This window comes from Strix uralensis, chromosome 2, assembly GCF_047716275.1.
Source record: "Strix uralensis isolate ZFMK-TIS-50842 chromosome 2, bStrUra1, whole genome shotgun sequence".
NCBI classification, from domain to species: Eukaryota; Metazoa; Chordata; class Aves; order Strigiformes; family Strigidae; genus Strix; species Strix uralensis.
This window is the reverse complement of record NC_133973.1, coordinates 112,519,402-112,543,659: the sequence shown is the minus strand read 5'-3', so window position 1 is coordinate 112,543,659 and position 24,258 is coordinate 112,519,402. Positions and strand designations below refer to the sequence as shown.

At 40.6% G+C, this 24,258-nt stretch overlaps 1 protein-coding gene across 8 annotated transcripts in view; it reads right to left on the bottom strand.

Moving 5' to 3' along the window:
- Nucleotides 1-24,258, bottom strand: part of STARD13 (StAR related lipid transfer domain containing 13) — a 306,520-nt gene that overhangs the window by 154,642 nt on the left and 127,620 nt on the right. For all 8 annotated transcript variants that reach the window (XR_012627686.1, XM_074859839.1, XM_074859837.1 and 5 more), the window contains one exon: nucleotides 17,852-17,885. Coding sequence is in view for 7 of the 8 variants with exons in the window: in XM_074859839.1 (XP_074715940.1) it covers nucleotides 17,852-17,885 (34 nt within the window). In the remaining variant the exon portion in view is untranslated. The remainder of the gene's footprint in view (nucleotides 1-17,851; nucleotides 17,886-24,258) is intronic.

Below are 24,258 nucleotides of genomic sequence, written 5' to 3'. Positions count from 1 at the left end.
CACAGAATATGGCCCCTGTTCTTCCTATTCCAGCTTCGGGTGTCTGATTTTTCCCCTCCTTTTTAGTTGCTTGACAAAAATATATTATTCTAAACTACATCTTTCTTTGCTTTCAAAGTGCTCATTTCCTTAATATTATATTGGGACCTTGTCTAAACCAAAATTATTTTTTTTTCCAAACTTCCAACTGTTATTACCATCACAGTAGAAATAATTGGAACATTTTTGTAAAAAAGCCTTGCAGCAGTCAGCAGCAATTTAGCACACACCGTATCTGGATATTGGTTCAGAGACCTGGGAGCTTGTTCTTTTTTTTTTTTTTTATAACTCTCCTGGATTACACAGGAAAACATGATCAATCTTGACAACAGGTTCTAACAACAATGCAATGGAATTGTTCCCCAAACAAATATTATAAGAGTAAGAACTTTTTTCTGATACACAAATACTCCTGTGCACATACACTTTCATAGTAATCAGGCTACTGACTGGTGGCAGCATATTGCCAAGGAACAATCTATTGTAAGCTATGGATTTTTATAGAGCTTCCTTTATTACTGGTCACACAGCTACTATTTTAACTTATTTAACAGATTTTTGAAATATATATTTAACGGAATTGAAATGCAATGCTACTAATGTCTTTGGACAGGAAATAAAGAATGTCATGGCCAGTTGCAATAGGGGATAGAATTTCAGGTAGGCAGATTATAATGACCAGGATCAAAATTTGGCTGAGGCCCAAGCCAACCCCTATTAACCTAAACAGTTCTACAGGATCCTGCATCATTAAGGCTGATTTTAAATTTCTTCTTGCTTCTACAGTAAAGAAGGGCCAATCAGCTGTTCACAGTATTGTCTGAGTCTCATTCGAAGTGAAGGCTGGTGACGATTTGATTGTAAGCATCATTTCCCACAGCCCTGTTGGGAAGGTTTCCCAGCCGGCTCAGAGCCTGCCTAAGCCCACTCCATCACCCAGCTCTGGCACTACAGAACTCTCTGTTCCAGCAGGCTAAGTGGTATGTCCGTTCCTGTGAGTATAAAGGAGCTTAAGCTTAGGAAGAATGCTTATTTCATGACATTTAGCATATCTGGGTATTCCCACTGAGAAGCAGGATATTCATGCTGTGAAGAAGGGGCTGGACTAGGTGGATCTCTTTCTATCCAAAAATGTCTCTGTTTCTGTGAGAACATTTTGGTAGTGTCAGGCAGCACCTGTATTCCATTAACTCCAAAAGCATTTCAGTGTTTACAGTAACCAGGAAATGTCAATGTCTGTGTTATATTAACAAGTCAGCAATAACAACTGCAGTTTCAGATTTTAGAGCTACGCAGAGAACAGTTTACTGTGAGTTGCTGAGAGTTTTACTTTTTTTGGTTGAAACACGAACAGGCCTGTAGTACTGCCCTTGAAACCATCACAGAAAGCTTTGTAGAAAAAAGTTATCAGAAGTCCAATATTGCTTCAGTGATGGCTTCATATAATCAGGTAGGCAAAAGCATAGCTGTGAACTGCAAGTCTAAAAAATACTTGACATAAAATTTGTAGCATCTTCACCTTAGCTTTGCTTACACTCCTCCTCCCTTTCGCATGTAGGATGAGGAGGCTTGCATAATGGCATAATTCCATTCAAGATTCAGTATCTTGAAAACAAAGCTATGTTATATTTTTATGTGGACTATACTACCTATATGCACAGAGAGGTAAGCTATAAGGTGTCACTGCATAGTAGGCAGCAGACTTTATGAGAGCACTGATGTGCTGCTGTATAATTATAGTCTGTGTAAAAGAATTCAACTGTGAGAAATGAAATAGTCCACCACACAAAGCATAACTCATTGTGATCTTCCAAAGAGACTCCAACTTCTGCATGCAAGAGGCAAAAAATCTATGCTATGCACCCATTTGCTTTTCACTGAACTGAATTTTAATAGTGACATTAAATTACTACTATATAAATAGCAACATCAAACACCATGGGAGAAAGCTAGAAAATATTAAGATATTTTTCTTTTCTCTTTTGGGATTGAAAGCAGTACTTGGTAAAGCAACTTAATTCCCAACAAAGGCAATAGCAGGGACTGATCTGTGGCTGGCCCAGCATACCAGAGGCAGAGTGAGCTTGAGGTGGTGTTTCCCCATCACTTGCTGCTGTGTACAGTGATGGGACCAGAATGATGACAGAGGTCACAGCTACCGCTCTCTACTGATAATGCCACCACTCCCTTTCGAGAAAGGGCCATCTTTTTAATTTAGTTGATTCCAGAAAGAACAGAACAGGCTTCACCTCCTCCTTGTACTCCCTTGGAGCATTTGTACTCTAGCTGGCCCAACTCCCCTTCTCATTATTAACAGACACTTTTTTGAGGCTTCACAAACACAATTCCCCTTGACTTCAATTAAGTGCCATGCAAATGAAGGAGACTGTTCAGGACTATTCAAGAAGGCAAGAAAATTTTCTATTTTGCTTGTATGTATTGCTGGTTCCAAAGTTTGTTTTCAGTGGTGCAACGGTTTCTAATGAAATTAGTTCCTATGGATGATGTCAGAACACCTTTACTGTGCTTCAGGTACAGATGTTGCTCATATTGTTTACTTACACTACTGTCATGCAGACGTACTTCAACAGCTTTTCATCATTTTGTGCTTACATAAATCTGTTCAGTAGTAATTACCTGAGATTGTTGTACATTTCAGGGAAATTTTTTGAATCATTTACATTACAAAACCCCATGTAATTTGCTTGGAGAGTAGGTGCTAAAGAGATTATAACTCAGCAGGATCTCATGCGGTGTTAGTTTTTGAGACAGAAGATCAGTTAATTTACCTGACAGAGAATATTTATGCTAAGTAATCCTTGATATTAATTTGATCAAAATTATCAGATACATAGTTCAGGCCTTAAAAATATTTTAGAGAACGTCACTGCTAAAGGGGAAAAATGTGTAAGAAGTAAATATGAAAACCAAAAAACTAACCTTCCTATGCCTCAAATTGGAGGCTATTCCCAATTTCTATTCTGAAATGTTGCTAAATGGTTTTGCAATGATCTAAAGTAATTCACTGCTTTCAGTCAAGTCATAAAGAATACCATTTCATCTGGCAAACATTATCCTCCTTTAGGACTTAAAATAGATTTGGGTTTATCCACCTCCCTCCTGTCCTATAGCTCATCTTTTATAGTTGGGCAGAATAAATGCTAAGTGGGTTGTATATATTACTAGAAAGTAACAGTAAGCTTTTACTTTACTTTGTACAGATATAAATTACCCTTTTAATGCAGAATTTATGAAACTCAAGGTCTTCTCAATAATCACCAGGTACAGCTTCCCTTCCTACAAGAACTGCTCTAATCATTCTTTAACACCACCACCACCCCTCATTTTAGACCAAACACTAGTGACAATCTCACATTAATGGTGAGGTTCTTGACTTGCTGAAGTGATTGTAAAAATTCCCATATGCTTCACTGTCCTGGTTTAGCCAGGATAGGGTTAAGTTTCCCCAGCAGTGGGGGGGGAGCTCTAGCCGGGTTATTCAGATACCATGCAGACTTCACGTCGGGTCGGTTAACACGTGTGTTATGCCATCGCGTTTCTCACTGCTGTATTGGTAGATATTTTGCTCTGTTCATTGTTATTACTGTTATTCTTATTGTTGTTGTTTGTTGTGTTGCTGTTATATTAAACCTGTCCTTATCTCAGCCCCAGGGCTTTGTATTTCACTCCCTTTGTGGGGGAGGGGCAGCGGCCGTGTGGTCTCAGACCCTGGCAGGGACTAAACCACCACATTCACTGAAAAATTTCATCCAGTGTGGATACTCCCCTTTCCTGGTTCACTCCCATTATGCTTCTTAAGAATATGCAAGCATAAAGGCCTCTGTTTCTTGCCGATTTGATGTTCCTCATTAATTATGTTCCAGCACATGAGAGTGTTACTTGTTCTGTATCTTGTCTTCATTGGATATCCCTATGATTTAAAGGTGAGTAGGAACTTAGTGCCACAACATTTTTTTCACCAGTTAAGTAAAATGATTGTATGTTCCCTGCATATCATCCTTCACTGACTTCTCTGAATATTTCTTTTTGTAGACAGTTTTGTAATGTTGACAATGCTGGCTGTCACTGTGATATAGTTCCCTGAATTTATATGATGACATTATAATAATATCAATGCTGTTCTTTATGGTCCATATAAATTAGTATTTTATTTGCTTTCACAACTAGCACTGCAAATTGAACAGCTGTTTTCACTGAGCTGTTTTAATTAAGCTGTCCATAATGTTGCCTAGGTATTTTTCTGAACTGGTAACATTTCATTAAGTGTGCAGTATCAGTGAATGCTTCAGATCATTCCTGAGCATTACCTCACACTTAAGTAAATTGAAATCCCATCTGCTTTGTGGTTGTCAAATCACCTCACTTTGGTGATTTGAATTTGGTTCTCAGAAATCTTTCTGATCTTTAGTGCCCAAGGAAATCTTGAGTTTGGTACAGATTTTGCCATCTGTTCACTCACTTGTCAAGATAATGAAGCTTTAAATGATACTCGTCCTAGCAAAAATCTTTTACGCAACCTATTATTAGCCTTTCTTCATTCTGAAAACTGACAAGTTTAATTTGGGTGTCTTTAGATCTTTTATAAAGTTTATGTTCTATGACCAAAATTTTCTTCCCAACTGATTTCTCATGTTATTTCCTCTCATTTTGAAGATCTCTGGAATATTCATTTGGAAAGCCTAGATAAGTTTTATCTCTTCCTGTTTTCCTGTGCAAAAGCTGTTTCTCTTTTCTTTTACAGAGCCATACTGGATCCTACATCTGTATTCTCATCTGGGCATATTATAGCTTGCTTTGTTTTGTTCAGAAACATATATAATAATTATTACGGGAAGCTGTAATTATTTGCGCTGCCCACAATGGCTTCTTTTCATCTTTAAATATGGGTATCATTCTAGCTGCCCTGGACAGCTGAACCTGATGAGTGTATTCCAACACTTCCACTTTTAGCTCCATTTCTGACAGTGCTTCCTCTCTTATTTGCAAAGAGGACTTCAGAATGCACTCACATCTGGTCACTAAGTCTGGAAATACTCTGCCTAGGAAAAAAAAATTCATGATTTTAAAAACTATGTCCCTAAGTCTTATACCGTAAGTCACTGTCCAATTTTCATAAGTGGTTGCCACTCATCAGCCACTTCTGAAATCCTTTCTGAAAATCAGGTGATTTATTTAAAGGCATAAACAAGAATACGGAAGTTCAGCTTTTGATTCTCAGATTTTAAATCTTGCTTCTTACTACCCAGAAAGTTGGCTAATCCTCAGCCAGCCAAGGAGACATAACCTGTGGGTGATGTCATGATAGATCATGATAGGTCCATTAACCATCAGAAGAAAAATCAAGAAAATGTTTTGATTGCAAGTGTAGAGAGGGAGTATTATGCATGGCTTTAGAGTGCTTGAGGAGTCATTTGCCGATTTCATTGAGAACCAAAGAAGACTAAGAAGCTCTGGAGAACACAGAGGTATGGAGTGAAGGCAACAGGAGAGGCAGAAGGAAGAGAATGAAGGAAGGAAGACCACTGTAAAGCATCACGAGCAGGACAGTAACCAGGCTCTAAAGAGGAATCTGAATAGTGAGTGGAAATGGTAAGGAGGAAAACTAAACCTGGATATTTCAAGAAGGAAATGGAGAGAAAATTAACAGAGATAGGGGAGTTCAGAAGACTAAAGAGACAAAAACAGTAGGTAGAATATGTGCATGGTGTAAAGAAGTGTGCAGAGCAATGAACAAAGTGCTCTGGACATATTGCTGGCTGTTTGCACTGCTGGTCCAGGTTAACTGAATTAACTGAGTTAAACATAACTTTAAAATGCTTGGGTTTACACTTCATTCATTTTAACTTAATCTGTGAATTAGAAATACTAATAAAGTTTCAAAAGCAATAGGTGTAAGATTCCTATTCCTTGAATTTTAGGCACCCATTTTTAAAAGAGAACTGTGGGAGGTGGGAAGCTGGGATGGAGAAGGATGTCCCTAAAGAGGCTGACTCATTCCACTCCAAAACAGCTGCCTAGAAGAGGTGCCACAGCAGACCTGTGGAGGAGGACTTGATCCAGCTGAAGATGATGTTACACTCTGAAAATGCCTCTCTACCCCCATTGACAGAAGGAGTGCTTAGAAAGCCATCGTAAACTGTAGGTAAAACTGGAGGTATCAGTTCCAACTCACGTGTCCTGTTTCTGTGGAATTTTAATAGGATTTCAGTATTTAACCATTGTAGGCTCATTTTAAAAATCTCAGGTTGAGTATGTTTCAGTTTCACTTTAGTCTTTTTTCCAGTCTCTAACACATTTAAAAGCACAGTCCTCATGATTCTCAATAGAATTTGTGTTCTGAAATCCTATGACTTATTTCTCCTTTTGTTCTTTTTTAACATGGGCTATGTTTTGGTGTGGAGACACTGGAATTGTTTTGCTGTTGAATAACTACTTTTCTCTCACAGCACGAGCTGTAAAACATGAACACCTTGTTGGATCACACTCCAGAAATCTGAAATGGGAATCCTGCCAAAGCTCAGGGCTTCCTTTTTGTTTTGACTGTCACACTGCTCTTGCTTCTGTTAGTATCACATTCCTACCACTTGTGCTTTTCAGATACCTACAGCCAAACTCGTTCCCATTGTAACTCCACTGAACTCAGTGGAGCTGCAACAGAAGTGAATTTGTCTCAGTATGCCTGTAAATTAACCAGTCATTTAAGCTGGAAAGTGACATTGATAAGCAATAACAGCACAGGAGTGGTGAAAGGAAGATATCTCCTAGTTAGTTTTGGACAGTTGACACTAACTCCGTTGTCAGATAAGTCTTACTGACTGTGGGAAAAGCTGAGTGGGAAAAGTCACACTCGATGCCTGCTAACCGTAGGAGGAAAACAGGTCTGGAATGCAGAGGAAATTTTGACATTATCTGTTCCCCCAACCCCTACCAGCCAGGCGATCAAAATAACTAGCTGAGTATCAGCTGCCTCTGTTCCTGGCCCAAACAAACATGCTTTCTTGACAAAGTTGTTGCTCACAGGAGAGGAGGCAAAGAGAAGGAAAGAGTCTAAAGTGGGAGTGGGGGAGTGTTTCCTGCCAAAAAACAGGAGCTGCCTTTCTGTAACATCTAAAAGGATAATGACGAAATAAGCCTAGTGCTGTAAACAGAGGTGGCTCTGTGGTTTCCAAAGGACAGCAATGCATACTTGACAACCCCACAACCCTACACAACAGAACTCCAGTACCTCATCGCTCCGCTTGGCCTCTGTTGACATTGTGGAGGACAGTGTGCCACAGATTTCAGTAAAAGAAGGATCAAACCCAGGGAACAAAACCACTGAAAGGACTTCTCTGTTCCCATCCAAATTGTGTTGTGTAAGAATAAAGTGTAGGCATTGCAAATGAACACTTGAAGATTAAAGGTATTTCCTCCCCAGCACTCATAAGACACAGGGACTATCAAGGCCTAAAGAAGCACAATATATGTGTAGCTTAATACTCTGGATATCATCCCTATATCATTGCTGTTATGCTTAAAAAATTCCAAGGATATGGGGCTGTAGAATAGGAGCACAGCAACAAAAGCAACAAATGAAAAATTGTACTTTAAATTATGTTACTGAGTATTTTGAGTTCCCAACACATCATCCAGCCATTGAGTGTACTGCATCAGTTCTGCCTGTCTTATAAATATGTGAAAATATATAGCAGAAGTTTAGTTTAACTTTGGAAACTCATCTTACATTTCCGTTACCAAAAGAGAGTCCAGAGAGCTGTAAATTGAAGATTTCAACAATGTGTTGGTGAGCAGACAAGAAAAGAAAGAATATGAAAACCAGGGCTAACTTTATGTTTATAAACAAACGGATGCCAACATCAGCAGTCTGCTAGTGATGCCAGAGTACCTATGGCCTTGTGCCTGTTTTGCCTACTAAAAGACCCTGGGAATCAAAACTTCTTCTCTTGATGGAGGCCTGGCATGGCTAGTAAGGTAACTACTGATGGGAAAGGTTGTAAGGAAGACCAGTCAGTTGTGGGATGTTGTAATTATTCCTTTCCATATTCCCTCTCCACTGCTTTGGGAAGCAGGCACAGAAGAAATAGTTCTCTGAGCCCTCTCTCTCTCCTATATTTGTACCCCAGATACTTCTGTCTTTGGCAGGAGTGGACCGCCAATACCCGGGGCCTTAGCCACTCGTTCTCCAATTTTTCTGAACTAAGAAGACTTGACCTGATGCTGGCTGAGACAATGCTAATGGCTCAGATGAGTGCTCTGGCATGCATGAGCAGATACAGAGGCTCTCCGTACAACCATAGCACTAACACAAGCTCTTCCTGGTGCCAAGCTTGGCATGGACAAAGGATGCAGCAAAAAGCATCTGACAGGATGGGGACCATGAGCTGGACACCAACCAGCTCATGGACAAACATGCATGAAAATAAGCTCTTGACAAATGATTTGAATGCTGAATTAGAAACAAATGTAAATGTTTTAAGAGTCACCTTTTCATATAAAATACATTGATGATAATGTAAGGCCGTAAGATTTGTAAAGGAAGGACTCCTGTTCTGTGTGGTGCTCAGAAGGACACTACTCTGGGCCTGAGGCCCATTGTCACTACCTCAGTACAAACAATTTAAAAATAATAAATGGCTTAATTAGCAATCCAAGTAAGTTGGAGTTTTAAGACTTTGCTAAAAGAACTATATACATTTTATGAAAGATAATGTTCCCGAGCTTCCCATTTCCTCAGCTACTTAGAGGAGTTGTTTGATTCTGTAATGCAGTGAAAAGTGGAGAGTATTTTTTTTCTTTACAGATTTAAATAATTTTCTATACAGCTATAAATGCATCATTAAGAGACTAATCCTAACCCCACCATTTTTGCTGGTGACTGCAGCCAGCACAGAATTAGGTTCTACAAAGGAAGAATTCTTAATATTCTGCAGGATAAACCTGCACGATTTGATGCTAGAATCAGTTTACTTCACAGAATTAAGGCAATTTTAAAAGTAATTGATAATTACAGACTTGAAAACTATTCAACCAATCGAATAACTTCAGTCATACTTACAGATGGGCATTTTCCTGACTTTTTAAAAGCAAGCTTTTCTCATTAGCAAGTGTTATCTTAGTGTTAATTACATATTGCCTGTAATCATATATTGCAGTAAGGATTGAATTTAAAGTAAGGAGAAATCCTTACACCCCTGGTAAGCTAAGAATTCCAGAAAATGAAAGCTATTAGTAAGCACTATACAATGACAGTTGAAACTGTTCAGGTAATTAAAAAAAATATTATCAGCTATAGTTCGTGGACTAAATGAATTTTTCATCAACTTCAGCATTTTCATATTCATCATATTCAGCAAATAAATTCAGCATTTCCTTCTATATTTCCACATAGAAGTCATCCAAACCAAATTTCAAACACTGCATACTTCACAGTCTGTCCTTCCTATTTATAAATTTGCAGCTAATACTAAAAACCTGCATGGCAATCATCAGGCAGACCTATGTCTTGCACAGAGTGTGCTGGGCAACTTCTTAACTGTTCAGTCTTACTGCTTAATTTTAAATGATCACTGAACTGATGCTTAAGTCAACTCTGATGTTAAACCATTAGTTTTCACAAGAATTACACCAGGGAAGAATTTTTCCTTTTGCTTTAAAACAAATTGTCCTGACATATGTACTAGCCTTATATAACAGAGTCTTTGGGAATCAAGAAATATGCCGGGATAGGTATGTTCCTAATATAAACAAATTTCAAATAAAATCCTAAAGCCATTACCTTCTCAGACCTCATGTCAAAAGCCAACACTGCACCAAGGCTGGAATAGCAGTTTCAGATTCACTTAGTAATATCCATGTATAAAGCAACCTTTTGGCCATTTGTTTTCTTGAACTTGTCTTTCTTATTGCTCTGCCTTCATAAAGACACGGAGTCAAAATCACAACCGACAAATGCCATTATATGCAATGGAATTACACATGGGACAGCTTTGGCATGTCTTTTGCATTCATATGCAGCTTCAGCCTCCTCCTATTGCTGCATATCAGCGGTGGCTTGACAGCATGGTGGAAATTACTAATTTGTTTTTGCCTTGTGCTGAGTGCTCAATAAATACCAGCACCACTATGTGCATTTCTATCATAGTAACTTGCTGGCCTAGATGCAATCTAATACAGAAAACAGGAAGGGCAGAGACTGTATGGTTTTCAGTTGAAAAGCTTGCTAAAGCAACTCCTGTTTCTTAGGAAGGTGCCCCCGTAGTTGACATTAACACTACACAGCTCTTTGTCCTCCTCTAGTGGTCCCATTATATTTAGGGAGAGGCTTACCCAGGCATCACTTCCTTCAAGTTAACGTAGTTATTACTCAACTGCAAGGCGTTGAGGCTTATGCCCAGAGACCCTGCGCCCAATTTTAACATGAGCAACAGTAAAGGGTTTCATCGCTCTGGTGGTCACAGAAGTGGAAACGGGTATCTCTGACCATAGCCGGTCACAGCTACACAGACGCTGTGTCTTTTTGTGCCGTGGTCATCTCCTCTGAGCAGAGGTTGCACCACAGCATGTTGTTCAATAGCATGAAACAGTGGCATGGCCTGACTATGGTCCCACAGAAGGTCCTATGTTGCAAAAGGTCAGAAGCTGGCTGTTTGATAGCTTTATTGTCCCAAATAACTTACCTTAAGCATATGTTCCAGCCAGAAGCATTCCTCTGTGCTTGCCTGCCTGACTTGAAAACCAAGAAACAGCGCAGAATCTGTCTTTTGTCCTGAGCCTTTCAGAGAGGAGGTACGTGTCACTCTGATACAGCATAAAAACTCAAAAGTAAATCCTTAGGAATTGATCCTAAATAGTTAAATAGTAAAAACTGAACCCAGAGAATTGTTATATGAGGGAAATGTTTTCTAATGGCAAACACTAAAACTGCTGGAGCTGCTACCTGTTAGAAATGATTTCTGTGAAAACAAAAGGCTCCTACTATATAGCTCATTCTTCCATGCATGTGTGTCTCAGAGGTGTAATGCTTAGTTAGCATTATAGAACACTAAAGATTTATTTTGCTGCTTGCGTACTTTAAAACATCTAACCTTTGAACTTTTGAAGTTATACCTTGCCTAGGAAATAAAATACAAGGACATAGCTTGCATTGTGGCTATCAGAGAGGTCTGAGGGAAAGGTCTAACTGAAACAGAAAAGAGGTATTCTGATTTTTTTTTTATTATTCAGTGAAAATTTTTCAGGCATTTGTTACTTTTGGAATAAATGCCAAAATGTGCCCTCTGCCATGACTCTTGGAAAACCCCAGTTCAAAGAAAGTTGTTGCTCAGATGCAGTGGAGCTGAATATGGTTGGTTGTCCACAACCTTTGTCATACATTTTGGTTAGTCATAGAAGAAAATGACTCGAGAATCCTATGGCTCCATGTCTGACCTTAGCTGCTGAAAACCAACACCCCCTAATTCCAACAGAAACAAAACTTTAGAGACATTTATCAATTTGCATTGAATCACCACTTACAGCAAGGTTCCTGCCATGTCTCCAGAGTAGTTACAAACCCAAGCTCATCTATCAGCTGTTTAGCATTCAGCTGTCCTTAGTAGTCCAAGCTGTAAGCAAAAATGTTTATAATACCATCATTCTGAAACCACCTATATTTTGTACAGTTATTGACTATTATTTTTAACATTTACCAGCTCTAGTCTTTTCAATATTTTTCTTTCTTATTAAAAATGTTGACTGAAAATCAAAGTTACAGAAGGAACTATGGAGCAGGGAAATGGAAGAAGATATTTAGAATGACACTGAATATTAGTATGTGTATAAAGTGTGTTTATATATTACTGCTTCATTGTTTCAGGAGTTTCTTATATAAAATTCAGAGTATTACTTAATAGATCAAGATTTGTCTATAATTCACATACTAAAACAGTAAACATATATGTTTTTAATCTACACCTGGTTTGGGATTGTTGGTTTTTTTTTTTTTTTAGAAGCAGCAATATCCTGAGATATATATAGTAAGGGTTCTCATTTTCTTGCTTTTGAGAGCTGAGGATCACAGTTTGCCCTCAGCTGCTCCAATACATCAGTAGGAACTGAGTAGCAAAGATTTGCCTTTTCAGAGGAACAAAGAAGGGGTTTGTCCTATCATTTCTGATTATGACAGGAACATATAAGCAGGAAGAGGCAATCTCACTGCCTAATTTTGGGAGCCAAACTGTCACCGCACAGAAGTTAGAACAGGAGCCAAATGAAAGGACCCTCTGATGCACTGACTGCAGGACAAGCACCGAGTCTACCTACTTCTAATTTGAGCAATACAGAGCTTAACTAGTTAACAGGCCAAAGTCACAAAACAGCTGGATTTATTCACTAGTTTACTTTCACTATACCACTGCTGAGCAAAACAGCCTGTCCATTTTCCAGTCCAAAGCAAGCATCTCCACTTTGTGTTGGAAATATGTCAAAGTGACCCCACTCTGCTTTCTCGTAAATGCACGGGATCATTGGATGAGGATGTTTTATTCTCCCCAGTTATTTAAGGTCAGGTTCTCATCTTGGGTAAATGTTTGTAGCTGGAGTAATGACAGCATGAGACGTGAGTACTATGTAGGTCTTGGGGGGGACTGCAGCATGTCTAACCCAGCTGCTGCACTCCCCTACAGAGGATGAGACAAGGCAGCTCCTGGTCACAGTCTGAAGTCCATCTCCAGCACACTTGCCAGGCATCCATGGCAAGTTAAAGGCCATCCTTCTCCACCTCCCCACAAGCAAGAGGAAAATCCCAGAACAGGGAGCCACATCCATTTCCCTGTTCACAGTGTGATTAACCCGTAACTCTTGCCCAGGGACTGCAGCAAAGGTAAAATATAAGCATGAGCATAAAACATTATATGACCAAGGAAACACAAAAATATGTAATCAGTGAGAACTACTGTACATGGGTTTGAACTTGAGATGAATCAAGCACCTGCAGTTTCTAACAAGAGCCAGATGGAGTTGCAGTTCCCTCTCAGCTCCCAGAATCAGGCCCTTTGTTGGCAGTTTTTCATGTACAGCTGCTATATAGCAGAGTTCTGTTTTCTTACACTGTGGAGACCTCTCCTTGAAGTCAATTAGCATTGTGCCTGGACAAATATTGCAGGATAAGGCTATTCATTAAAGCCCTGGGACCGCAACTGCCTCTATTTGAATTTTGTAATATATCAGTCAAGGATACACAATTATCCACGGAGTACTTCTGAAACGGCCAAGGTCACATGAGGATTTTATCGTATTACTGCAGTGCACCATCTTCCTTGCCAGCCCATTGCTGTTCTGCTACAGACTACATTACCATGCATCAGCAAATACACAAGCACGCTGCTATATTTAGTGTTTCATACATACCACTAAAATAGAGGATGTGTCAGCTTTTAATCTGACTTCAAATTTTTGTCAGCAAAGTAAAAGCTCATTTTCCCTACTGATGAAGTGTGCTCTGTGTTAGTCATCTTGAGCTATGCGGTGATAACTTTAAAATACATCAGGCAGCTAGAATGCTCAAGCTGAACAGAATGATTTTTACTAAGCTATATACTAGGAGGTAGTAAGAATGCATAGCGTCAGTCAGCCAGGTTTTAATAGTGACTACCACAGGCTATCTAAAAACCCAGCAGCAATCTGATGGCAAGAGGAGCAGCTAACCAAGGTGTTCTCTGTGGTACCACAGCAGACAATTAGGACCTTCTAGGTTACAAGTCCAGAATAGAGATAGGTGGTTGCAGATTAGGTTTGGTGTTATGTGCTTAGCAATATGAGAGTAAAAGCATTGAAGATGATGACTTGAACAGAGCGGTCTATTGCATGGTGATGGGACTGGGGCAGTCTTACTAATGACATAATCTATTTAAGACAGGAGGAACGTGGTTCAATGGTTGAAACCATAGTTACCACCAGGATAGCCATGTTCATTCTCAAAGAAACGAGGGTTCGGTGGATGAAGCTGGTGTTTTCACAGATCTTGGTAAAGCCACAGATTAGGATATTTTTTACATATTCATAAAACTTGCTTATTCATGCAATCATGTACAAGGAGCACAAGTGTGAATCATCTTCCTGTCTACTGCTTCTACAGAAAGCCAACAACCTGCTAACCTACAGACCAAGGGTAAGCCTGTTTAATGAAAACCAGCTTTTCCACTCCAAAGTGCTTATTCTCTTTTGCAACTGTCCCTTGCACTTTGCTAACTACATCTTCAAGGGTGTGCATGACGCCATGTTTGCAACCTACGTCTAACTCCTAATAACACTGTGTTTACTTAGCAGTGTGCAATTATATAAATATATAAGTATATAAATTTCCAAGTCTTTGTGGAACCCCATTTCAGCCCAACCCAGGGCTGTCCATCCCAGCCCCACGATGCTGCGGCAGGGCTGTTCTCCAGCTCTGCCACAGCCCTGCCAGGCCATGAGACCCAACCTGCAGATTGACATCCCATCCCATCCTTGGCCCATCCTTGTCCCCAGGGCCATGCCTGGCCATCCTGGAGCTCTGTCTGACTCTATTCCCCTGTCTGTCCCTGGTTCCCAGGGAGCCACTGGCTCACACTGCACCCTGCCACTATTAAAGAAAACAGAAAGCAGAATAAATTCATGAGAGTTACACCTTACCATTATTTAGTATTTTTTCCTAGTGCACAATTTTTTTAAGGTCAGAACACCATTCTTTCTAGTGCATGCACTGTTAAAAGCACCTGCATTATTATGTCTGGAATGATGGTACTAGGCCTGGCTAGCATGCAGCAACACTACCAGCAATACTGGTACTTCAGAAGAGGTGCCGGGGTTGCTGAGTGATCTGTGCAGCTGCAGCTTTTCTTAGGACACATTTCAGGTATCCGGCTTAACATATTTTGAGGCACCCACTGCAAATCCAGGGAATGGAAGCCTCAGAATATTGCATTTATTAGTTAAAAAAAAAAATTGTAAAATAAAATGCAAGCAAGAGAAAGAACAACAGTCCAAAGGGCAAGGTTTTTTTCCTTCTCACACACAAATATGGTTTACATGGAGGATGACAAGAAGTCAAGGACAGCCCAGGCCAGGGGAAAAGGCTGCAGGAGTCCCCTGCCCTGGCTGCAGCAGCTCTGAGCTGCCCTGTGTGTCCTCGGCTCCTGCTGGGATGGGGTTAGAGGGGCCATTTCCATCCAAAACCGTTGATGCTGTATGGTGGGGAGGACAAGGTGCTGCCCCACTATGACCCAGCGGCACTCCGGGAAATGACTCTTTTGGGCCTTGACAGCTCTACTTGGAGAGAGCTTTTTCCAAGAAAGAGGTCAGAAGAAGAAATGACAAAGGGGAATGAGATAGAGTAAGAAGTGATAGTGTAAGAGGAAAGTCGTGCAGAAAAGGAACTTGAGCAGAAGAGTGCTGTGGTCTGTACATGGCCGATACGGGCAGGACAGGTGTTCTTCTCACATGAGAAATTCCAAAACAGAAAAAAAATTCTTATCCAGAAAGCAGGGAAAATATCAGAAATGTTTAGGAACTGCAAATCTGGAAGGAACTCTGTCCCTCCATACAAGACATAATTTGGCCTTTTTTTAAAATTTAAATCACGTTTTCTCTTTTTTTTTTTTTTTAATGCTCTAACATAACAAATTTCAAAGCCAAAACCTTCAAAGCTGAATAGAAATCAAAACTTCTTACTCTGAAAACTGTTAGATCATCACATGTCAAAAAGTGTGCATCTATTTTACAGAAATGATTTGAAATAGAAATTAATGGATGGTAACCTTTTCCTGTAAAATGGTACAGTTTGAAGAAATGGGTATTTTCTGCCAGAAGCATTTTAATGATAAATTTATTACCAACTCTATCATATGCCAGATTTCCATGATTAAAGTTCCACCTCAGTGACCAAACTGTGTCAGAAAATGACCTGTCATTCTTCTCTCATGTCTGCAGTTATCAAATTTTCAACTGTCATGTTCTACTGTAAAGATGGGTGCTAAACTTCATCTCTTTTTGGTGACAAAATTAATGGTATCATAAAAGTAAAACAATTCAAAAATTAATCATAGTAAAAAATGGGACTACTGCTAAAATAAACAGTTTTATTTAAAATTTATGTGCCATTCATGTGTTTTCCTTTTCTTTATAACGCCAGCCTTCAGTGTCACAGAGAGGTTTCGATCCAAACAAAGAAAACAATAAAAACAACTGCTAAATCAATCTTAAAATTGATGGGATTTGTATAGCTTTGGAAAAGCGCAGGCGTATATTTCACTGGCAAATACCATCATGGAATAAATACACATACAACTCACAAAGCAGAAAAAGTTAATGTGCACAGAACTTGAATGAAAATACTTATACTATGCTCAACAGCTTTCATGTTTTGTTGACCTGATGTTAAATACATGAGGGCAAAATTGCCGACAGAGACCTCAGTTTTCTAGGCCAGGGTTGCTGGCATTTTGCTAAGTCAGCACATTTGCCAGCAAAGCCATTGAATCAGTGACATTGACTGCAAAAGGCTTCGTTCATCTGTTTCTAACAGAGTTAAGGTGGCCCTTGGAAAGAACTGAGGATGCAATTTAGAGAAGAGACAGATGCTACTCTGAGCAAGAAGAAATCGCTGAGTTAGCAAACTGGCTTAAACTAGTCCTTCAGGCCAAAAAAAAAAAGATGCTAAGTCATCTAGGGACAGACGGATAATTACAACAACGATGTACAATTGCTTTCATTTTAATTGACACACACTGCATACATATTGACTAACGAAACAGAAAAAGCAGTCGGAAATGGGAGACTCCAGAGGTCAGTTGTTTTATGACTGAGATATTTCTAGCTGGCAAAGGCTTTTGTGGGAATGAGGATTCACTTAGACTTTGAGGACATTTCTTCCTGCAAAACTGTGGGGCTGTTATTAAATTCCAGTAACCCACATTCTGTGAAGCAGTTTCTTTTCTCTGTATCTCTTAATTGTGCTTCATTACAATTTAAAAAGGACATTTACCCTCAATTAAGCAAATCATCCAAGCAATTGCTTATTCTCTGTTGCAATGAATTGGTTTTGTCAAATGCGGCTTTAATTGCGTGTTAAGTATCTTGCTGAATCAGGATCTCTGTGTGTATACCAGTCTATCCAAACCTTTCCTTAGCTCCTGGCATGCTAACATACATGGGGTTCAGGGTATCCACATCTTTAACTCCACTTACTGCTCTGATCTTGGTGCCTCACAGAATGTTATCTGTAACTAAATAATTTCCCCATAATGGTTAAACTCACCAGTGCTGTTAATAATGACAACTGCATTAACCAGCTAGCAAGCTCATGATAAGGAGTGGTTCTGTCACCATGACTTTGCCACTGGGGATAAGGCCTAGGGGAGTGTTACAGTTTTTGGAAAACGCGCCTCTGTAATGAGCCTCTTCACCAGACTCGGCTGCTGTGCGAGCACTGAGCCAGAAAATGCACTCAGGTACACTTCACCTTGACTCAACCTAAGCCTGTCAGCGTCATGGCAAGCCCTTCAGTCCCACTCTGACACCAATAACTAATACTTGGTTTTATCCCTGTTATTTCAGAACTCACTTGCAAGGTGTAAGTTGAAAGTTGGTGAATTATCAGCTTTCCTAACGACCATGTAAATCCTACACCACTACGTCATGAACAACAGCATGGAGGTGATCGTAGAAACTAAACTAAATAACTAATATAATAGCAGAGCGTCCCATGGGTCCTCCATCAACGCATGCATGTGTACACAAACCACCAAGAAACTTTCAAGAAGTAATGCTGTCTTACCTGCTTTTTCCTTACACAGCTTCTGAAACAGCCCCTGTAAGAAATAAATTAAATTTTCTTTAATAATTATACATTTTTTTCCTTCGAATAAGTTCCTCATTTCAGGATGACAATATATGTCATTACTAATCATCACCACCTTACACAAGGCATAAAATCCAGAGTTCATCAATAAAAATGGGGAATATCCAGTTTTGCTTGGTAAGGACACCGTGGTGCCCATTCCCAAACTGGGTTCACCTGCCTTGCAGGGCGTGAGCTTAGGAGCAGTCTCTCGCACAAGCAGGGCACGTGCTGCAAGGATACATGAGGTCCAGCACACTGGCACATGCCTGAAAGTGTCTCACCAAGCTGGTAGGGCTCAGGAAGCATACAGTCTGCTAGCGAGATATGTGGGCAGCTGTACTGACAGGTGGGAAACAGAGGACACTGTGTCTATAGCAGCTCAGAGTGGTGCAGTGATGGTTCTTGTTCATCTGTGACCAGGAGAGGGTCCTTCTGTCTGAGGGACATGACCAAACTGACTTGCCATGTTATTTTCTTCATATTTTTATTCTCCCTGCTTCAGGTCTGCCATGCTAACTGAAAGTGGTACCATTAACACCATAGTTGGATGCACCTCTTGGTCCATTACTTATTAATAGCTTTCAGTGCCCAAGTGAGAAGGCTGTTGCCAGTGATTAAATGCTATCACCCATTCTCCTTTCATATGATAGATCCACCAACTCTCCCAGCAATGCAGCCTGTAAATGAAACTAGCATAATGGGTGAAACTGCACCTAATTACTTTTTTTTTTTTTTAAATTAAACAGAAGACTGAACAGATTCTTCCAGATAGCAGTGAACTCACAGGTGTGAACTGCCCAGTCTGCAGCCATCTGAAAAGGTAGCCACTCCAGTACCTTGCAGTGACACACTCCCTGTTATTTGCTTGTCCCCATATGGACAACCATCTGCACCTTTCCATGAGATACACTAAGTGCTCTATTATCTCTTCAGTCAATATTGCCTCTGAAGCCTTGATAGGAATCTGTCTATAAAAACATGGGGCTTATTTACCTTTTGTTTAGTTAAGAATTTTACTGAGATACTGCAAAATTCCTCCTCTAAGAATGGAACTGAATTGGTTAAGCATATCTCTTAATAATAGGAAAATCACAGCTAGACTATGGTTGTTTTCCCTTCTGCAAGGCAATTTCATTGTAAAAAAGCATCTTGTTCCATTTGAAGGTCTGCCTGAGCAGCAGCTGAAGTTAGCCTGTCTTTAGGCAGCAGGGACCAAGTGAGGTGGTCACTTCTAGATGGGAAAATAACAAGTGGCTGGGTCCAAATTAGGTTTTGTTAATGGCAATTTGTAGCTTGGCTTTAGCTCCAAGATGAGGCCATCTCTGGCTCCTGCACACTGCTATGAGCTTGCCTAGACTGAATTGATTTGTACAGATTTCATCCAGGCTCCCTTTTGATTTTTAGCTCAGTGATGGTGAAATGCCCATGGAGTCTGGAGCTGAGCCCCCTTCCTCAGTGAGGCCCCACCCCTGCCAGGCTCTGTGGTACCTGCACAGACCCTCGTGCTAGACCTCTTCCCCTCTTGCTCTTAGAGAAGCTGGAGGATTCGCCTCCTCCTAGGTCTTCTACAGCTGAAAAAGGGAGAATTTGCTCTCTGATTCCCATCTGGCTGAAGAGGAAATTCAGCTTATTTCTCTTTATAAATTGGCCCATTCTGCAGAGAGTAAGGAGCAGAACTACAGCACTACAAGCCAAAATCTGTCTAGCAGCATCATTTAAGGAGTCAGTGCTGAGCCCTCAGGAGAGGGCTCTAGCAAGAAGCATCTCACTTCCAGAGAGAAGTGGGAAATTCAGACACATGTTGTGTTGACTCGTAAGGGACAGGCAGGTCCAACATCAGCGTCCTGGGTTTTTGGGCTGCCTTTCTGCGTGAGGACCATCATTCTGTCTCTCCACTGTGCAGCGAGATGCATTGTCCTCAATCACTCTGCTAGGGGCAGGCACCTGATTTTTTGCATCATGACACTGGAATAAGCACACCGGAGGTGGGTGCCTAAATTGTCATACTGAACCTTGGGATAGGCACTTGAGGAATACACAAATGATATGTGAATCAAAATAAATATGTCAGTCCTGCTTGGATAGCTGGTTTTTCTGTTCTAGTGCAGCCAGAATGGCAGCAGCTATTATAAAATCAAACCAGGCTATGTTAACTTCCAAAATCTTTTTAGGATGCCATACTAAAAGGATGCAAATTGTTGCTGGAACAATCCCAAGTGGCAACAGAAAGCTGCCAACTAAAATTGATTTATGGAAATAATAATGATAATGCACTATATAACTGATTGTACAACAAAATACATTTATTGGAGGGCTAGCATCCCATCTGAGCAGCATGGCACCATCTAATCAAATATATAGAAACCATGGACCAAGAGAGTACAACTCTAGCCAAAAGGCTGTTGCAGCACCTGCTGCTATGAATAATAAAGAAATCATTTGCTTACAACTCCAGCTGTAGCAATTTTGCAAGTGGAAGTGTCAAACAGAAGCCAAAGACAAACACACTCTGCTGATATAACCATGTTTTATTTGCTGAAGCATGTAAACTGCATGCAGAAACCAGAAATTTATTAGGGTCCATTTCTCCCCCCTCAGCAGTCCTGTGTCTCAGCGGGGCCATCCCACATTCACCTAGGTGAGCAAAGGTCCCCAAGAAGCCTGCCTGTGCAGCACCATGCTTTGCTTTATGATCAGAGTAGGATGAGCCAGTCTCGTGGGTCTACCCTCAGCAGCGGTACATCTAGTTCAAGGGATGACTTGCAATTAAGTGAAGCTCAGAGGGCTCATCTACCTTGCTAAATGAAAGATGGCCATTGATGAGCACCTACCTGGGTTTGTCCACCTGACTCAGCAGCTCTGGCTTTGTTATGAACTGCTCTGAAGAGCTCTGCTGGGAGCAAGGCAGCTATTGGTAAGCATGCCCTTAGTCCCCTCAGCACTGGGAACGAGGGGATACCCAGGGCCACTTGGCCTTGGGCAAGGGACTGGTCCCTGGCCCACATTTATATTGCCCTATAAACACAGCCTCCTAGTCCATAGTATTAAATTTATGGGTCCTGTACAGATGAACAAGATGCCCAGAGAATTTGTTAGAAATCATTACCTGAATCTGAACTGTGTAAAACAAGATGAATATAACATCTCTGTTCAACAGATATCTAAAATCAGGTAAGCCTTTAAGCGTGTGAGCAAGCCCATTAAAGCCACCTTTCACCTACAGAGCCATGCATGTGAAAAAGGGTATTTGGGGCACAGAGCAAAGGAGGGAAAAAAGGCTGTGGATCTGTGGAGGGGTGGGGAAGTGAATATAGTGCATTTATAAAGAACTTGAAAGATTTTCCTGAAAGGCATTCTGTGTGGAAACAAATTACTCAAATGAACTCCTTGGATTAAGTGAAAGTGAAGGTAGAAGCAAAACACCAGCATTATAAACTCAACAAGCAAAATAAACACACTCCTCAAAAAATAGTTTCTCTGATGTACACATAATCTTTTATGGTTATAAGTGATCAGGGCATGGAACTCATCAAACAACTGGATTAAATGATTTAATAATGTCCCAGTAAGCTTATTGTCACATAAAAGCTTTTTTCTGACACAGAAGATGAATACAAAATGGTTGACTTGAACAACTTCAAAACTATTTTAATTTGCAACAGCACAGGGATTCTGAAATGGCAGCCAATCTCATAATATCATATACCATTTAAAAGAAAAAAAAAGAAAAAAAGAGACCACTTTGTATCCAAGTCTTTTGCTTCCTTCTTCCCTGTCAACTCCTATTATTATTAGCTATTTTATGCTCTAATTTCAAATATGCCCAAATCTGCCACTGATATTTCAGAATACTTGTCAAACTGTAATCATTCACTCTCAGGAAATCACACCCTCAAAAAAAAAAAAAAAAAGGGTAATTAGTGTATCTGTTCAGCATGCAAATAACTCTTCTGGACGTTTAATAAAAAGCCACAGAATTTATTCAACACAGATATGGTATCAAAAATATCACTGCTATCAAATAAACCCTGGCATTTTGACACAACTATTTGACATCTGTTATTAATAAAAAAGGCTTTGGATTCTGCAAGCTTACGTTCTGCGGTGAGCAACCAGCAGCACCACTCTGAAATACAACACTTCCTTCAGAGGAAAAATGGATAAATCTGCAAGACTTCTTACTGGTTAACTGATACAGAAGGAAAGCGCTCTGAGCTGGAAAAGGTCCTGCAAAGTATAAAGACTGAAAAATCCTGCTGGTTCTTCATTCTAGAGATTTAATAATCTGCCAGGCTTTAATTAAAGCGACATATAGACAGTTCTAAAGGAGGAAAACAGCAATCCACATGCAAAACTCAGTCATCTGATTAGCAGGTTTACTAGATCCTTTCAGAAAGATGTTAACAGAAGGAAAAAAAATCCTGGCTACTACTTCAAAATAAAATTCTACAGCCCAAAATGGTAAGTAATATTATAACACTCAGCAATGTCACCATTAACTTGAAGTTGCCTGGCCCCAGCAATGAGATCTTCAGTCTGGATTACACTTGCAAGTTCCCTAGAAAGCATTAGTCAGCTGAGAATAATGGCAATATTGAAGTCATCCCATAGAAAACTCTGCGGAGATGGCTGTGTCAGAAATCCAATTTCTCTCAGAGACTTGGCACCAGTATTTGGTACAGGCTTGAAAACTGTTGGATTTAGGTGCTTACATTGTATCTTCAAAGGCTGACAACAGGGCTAATAATTTTCCTTTAAAATACAGCCACTGTGGACGTGTTCTTGGAGACCATGTTTAATATACAGCCTGAGTGTTATTGGAGAAGTCTCTTGGGGCATGGAAGACAGATCTTCTTGGTTGGTTGGGATTCAGCCTCACACCTGCTGCATCACAACACGCTGGCTTCCTTGCCAGGTTAGAATGTAGGGGTAAGGGGAAATTCTCAATTTCTTCCAGTGAATCTGAGCTATTACACTGCAAGCTATTCATGACGGATGGGGTCAAAGAAAGAAGAAAGAGTAAACAGCTCCCCATTTTGCAGTTGAGCAAGTCCACTTGCTCATTCACAAGAAGCGTGGCCAGCAAGTTCAGGAAGGTAATTCTCCCCCTCTACTCTGCTCTCATGAGACCCCACCTGGCATACTGTGCCCCCCAGCATAAGGCAGACATGGACCTGCTGAAGTGAGTCCAGAGGAGGGCACGAAGATGATCAGGGTGCTGGAGCACCTCCCTTATGAGGACAGGCTGAGAGAGTTGGGGTTGTTCAACCTGGAGAAGACTCCGGGGAGGCCTTATGGCAACCTTTCAGTACTTAAAGGAGGCCTACAGGAAAGATGGAGAGGGACTCTTTATCAGGGACTGTAGTGATAGGATGAGGGGTAATGGTTTTAAACAGAAAGACTGTCAATTTAGATTAGATATTAGGAAGAAAATCTTCACTGTGGCGGTGGTGAGGCACTGGAACAGGTTGCCCAGAGAAGTTGTGGCTGCCCCCTCCCTGGAAGTGTTCAAGGCCAGGTTGGACGGGGCTTTGAGCAACCTGGTCTAGTGGAAGGTGTCCCTGCGCATGGCAGGGGGGTTGGAACTAGATGATCCTTAAGGTCCCTTCCAACCCAAACCATTCTGTGATTCTACTTTATTCTATGAAGTGGGAAAATGGTCCAGGTCCCCCTTTCTAGACTTTTTAATATTTGGAATAAGAAAACATTATTAAGAACTTAATGTTCTTATGCTGTTTTCATCATGGTATTTTAAAACAGTATAAGCCATTAAGAATACCCACAGCACTGATCAAGGCAATCTTGTTCCTCACATGAACGTTAGCTTCAGCAAGGATATTTGTTACTGGACTGGATAGAGCACCCTTGCTGGACCAAAAGCCCAGGGTGCATTTATGAGCCCTTGATCAGCCATACCACATAACTGCTGGGTCATCCTTAGCTCTATTTTCAACTGCTCCATTTAACTACCTACAAATTAAAACTTAGTATAGTTCAAGAGATTGGGGACCACTCCCAAATGTCAGAATGGAGGTAGACTCTGCTCTAGAACTGCTTCTTGCCACCCTGCAGAGTCCTCCAGCACCATCTCTGCATCCTTTGTACCCTTAAACACCTCCTCTGTGGCATGCAGCACATGTCCATTCCCTAAAACCCTCACCTCATGGCTTGCAGCACAGCTTTCACTTCACGTATGCAATATTATGACTGAGTCACAGGAGACCACAAAAAGCACAGAGACCACAAAGAGCCAGGGCGAAGTGCTACAGAGGACAGACGTGCTCAGTCTGCTCTGCAGTGTCCCTCAGCACTGTCTTGTACACACCTATCCTAAGCAATTT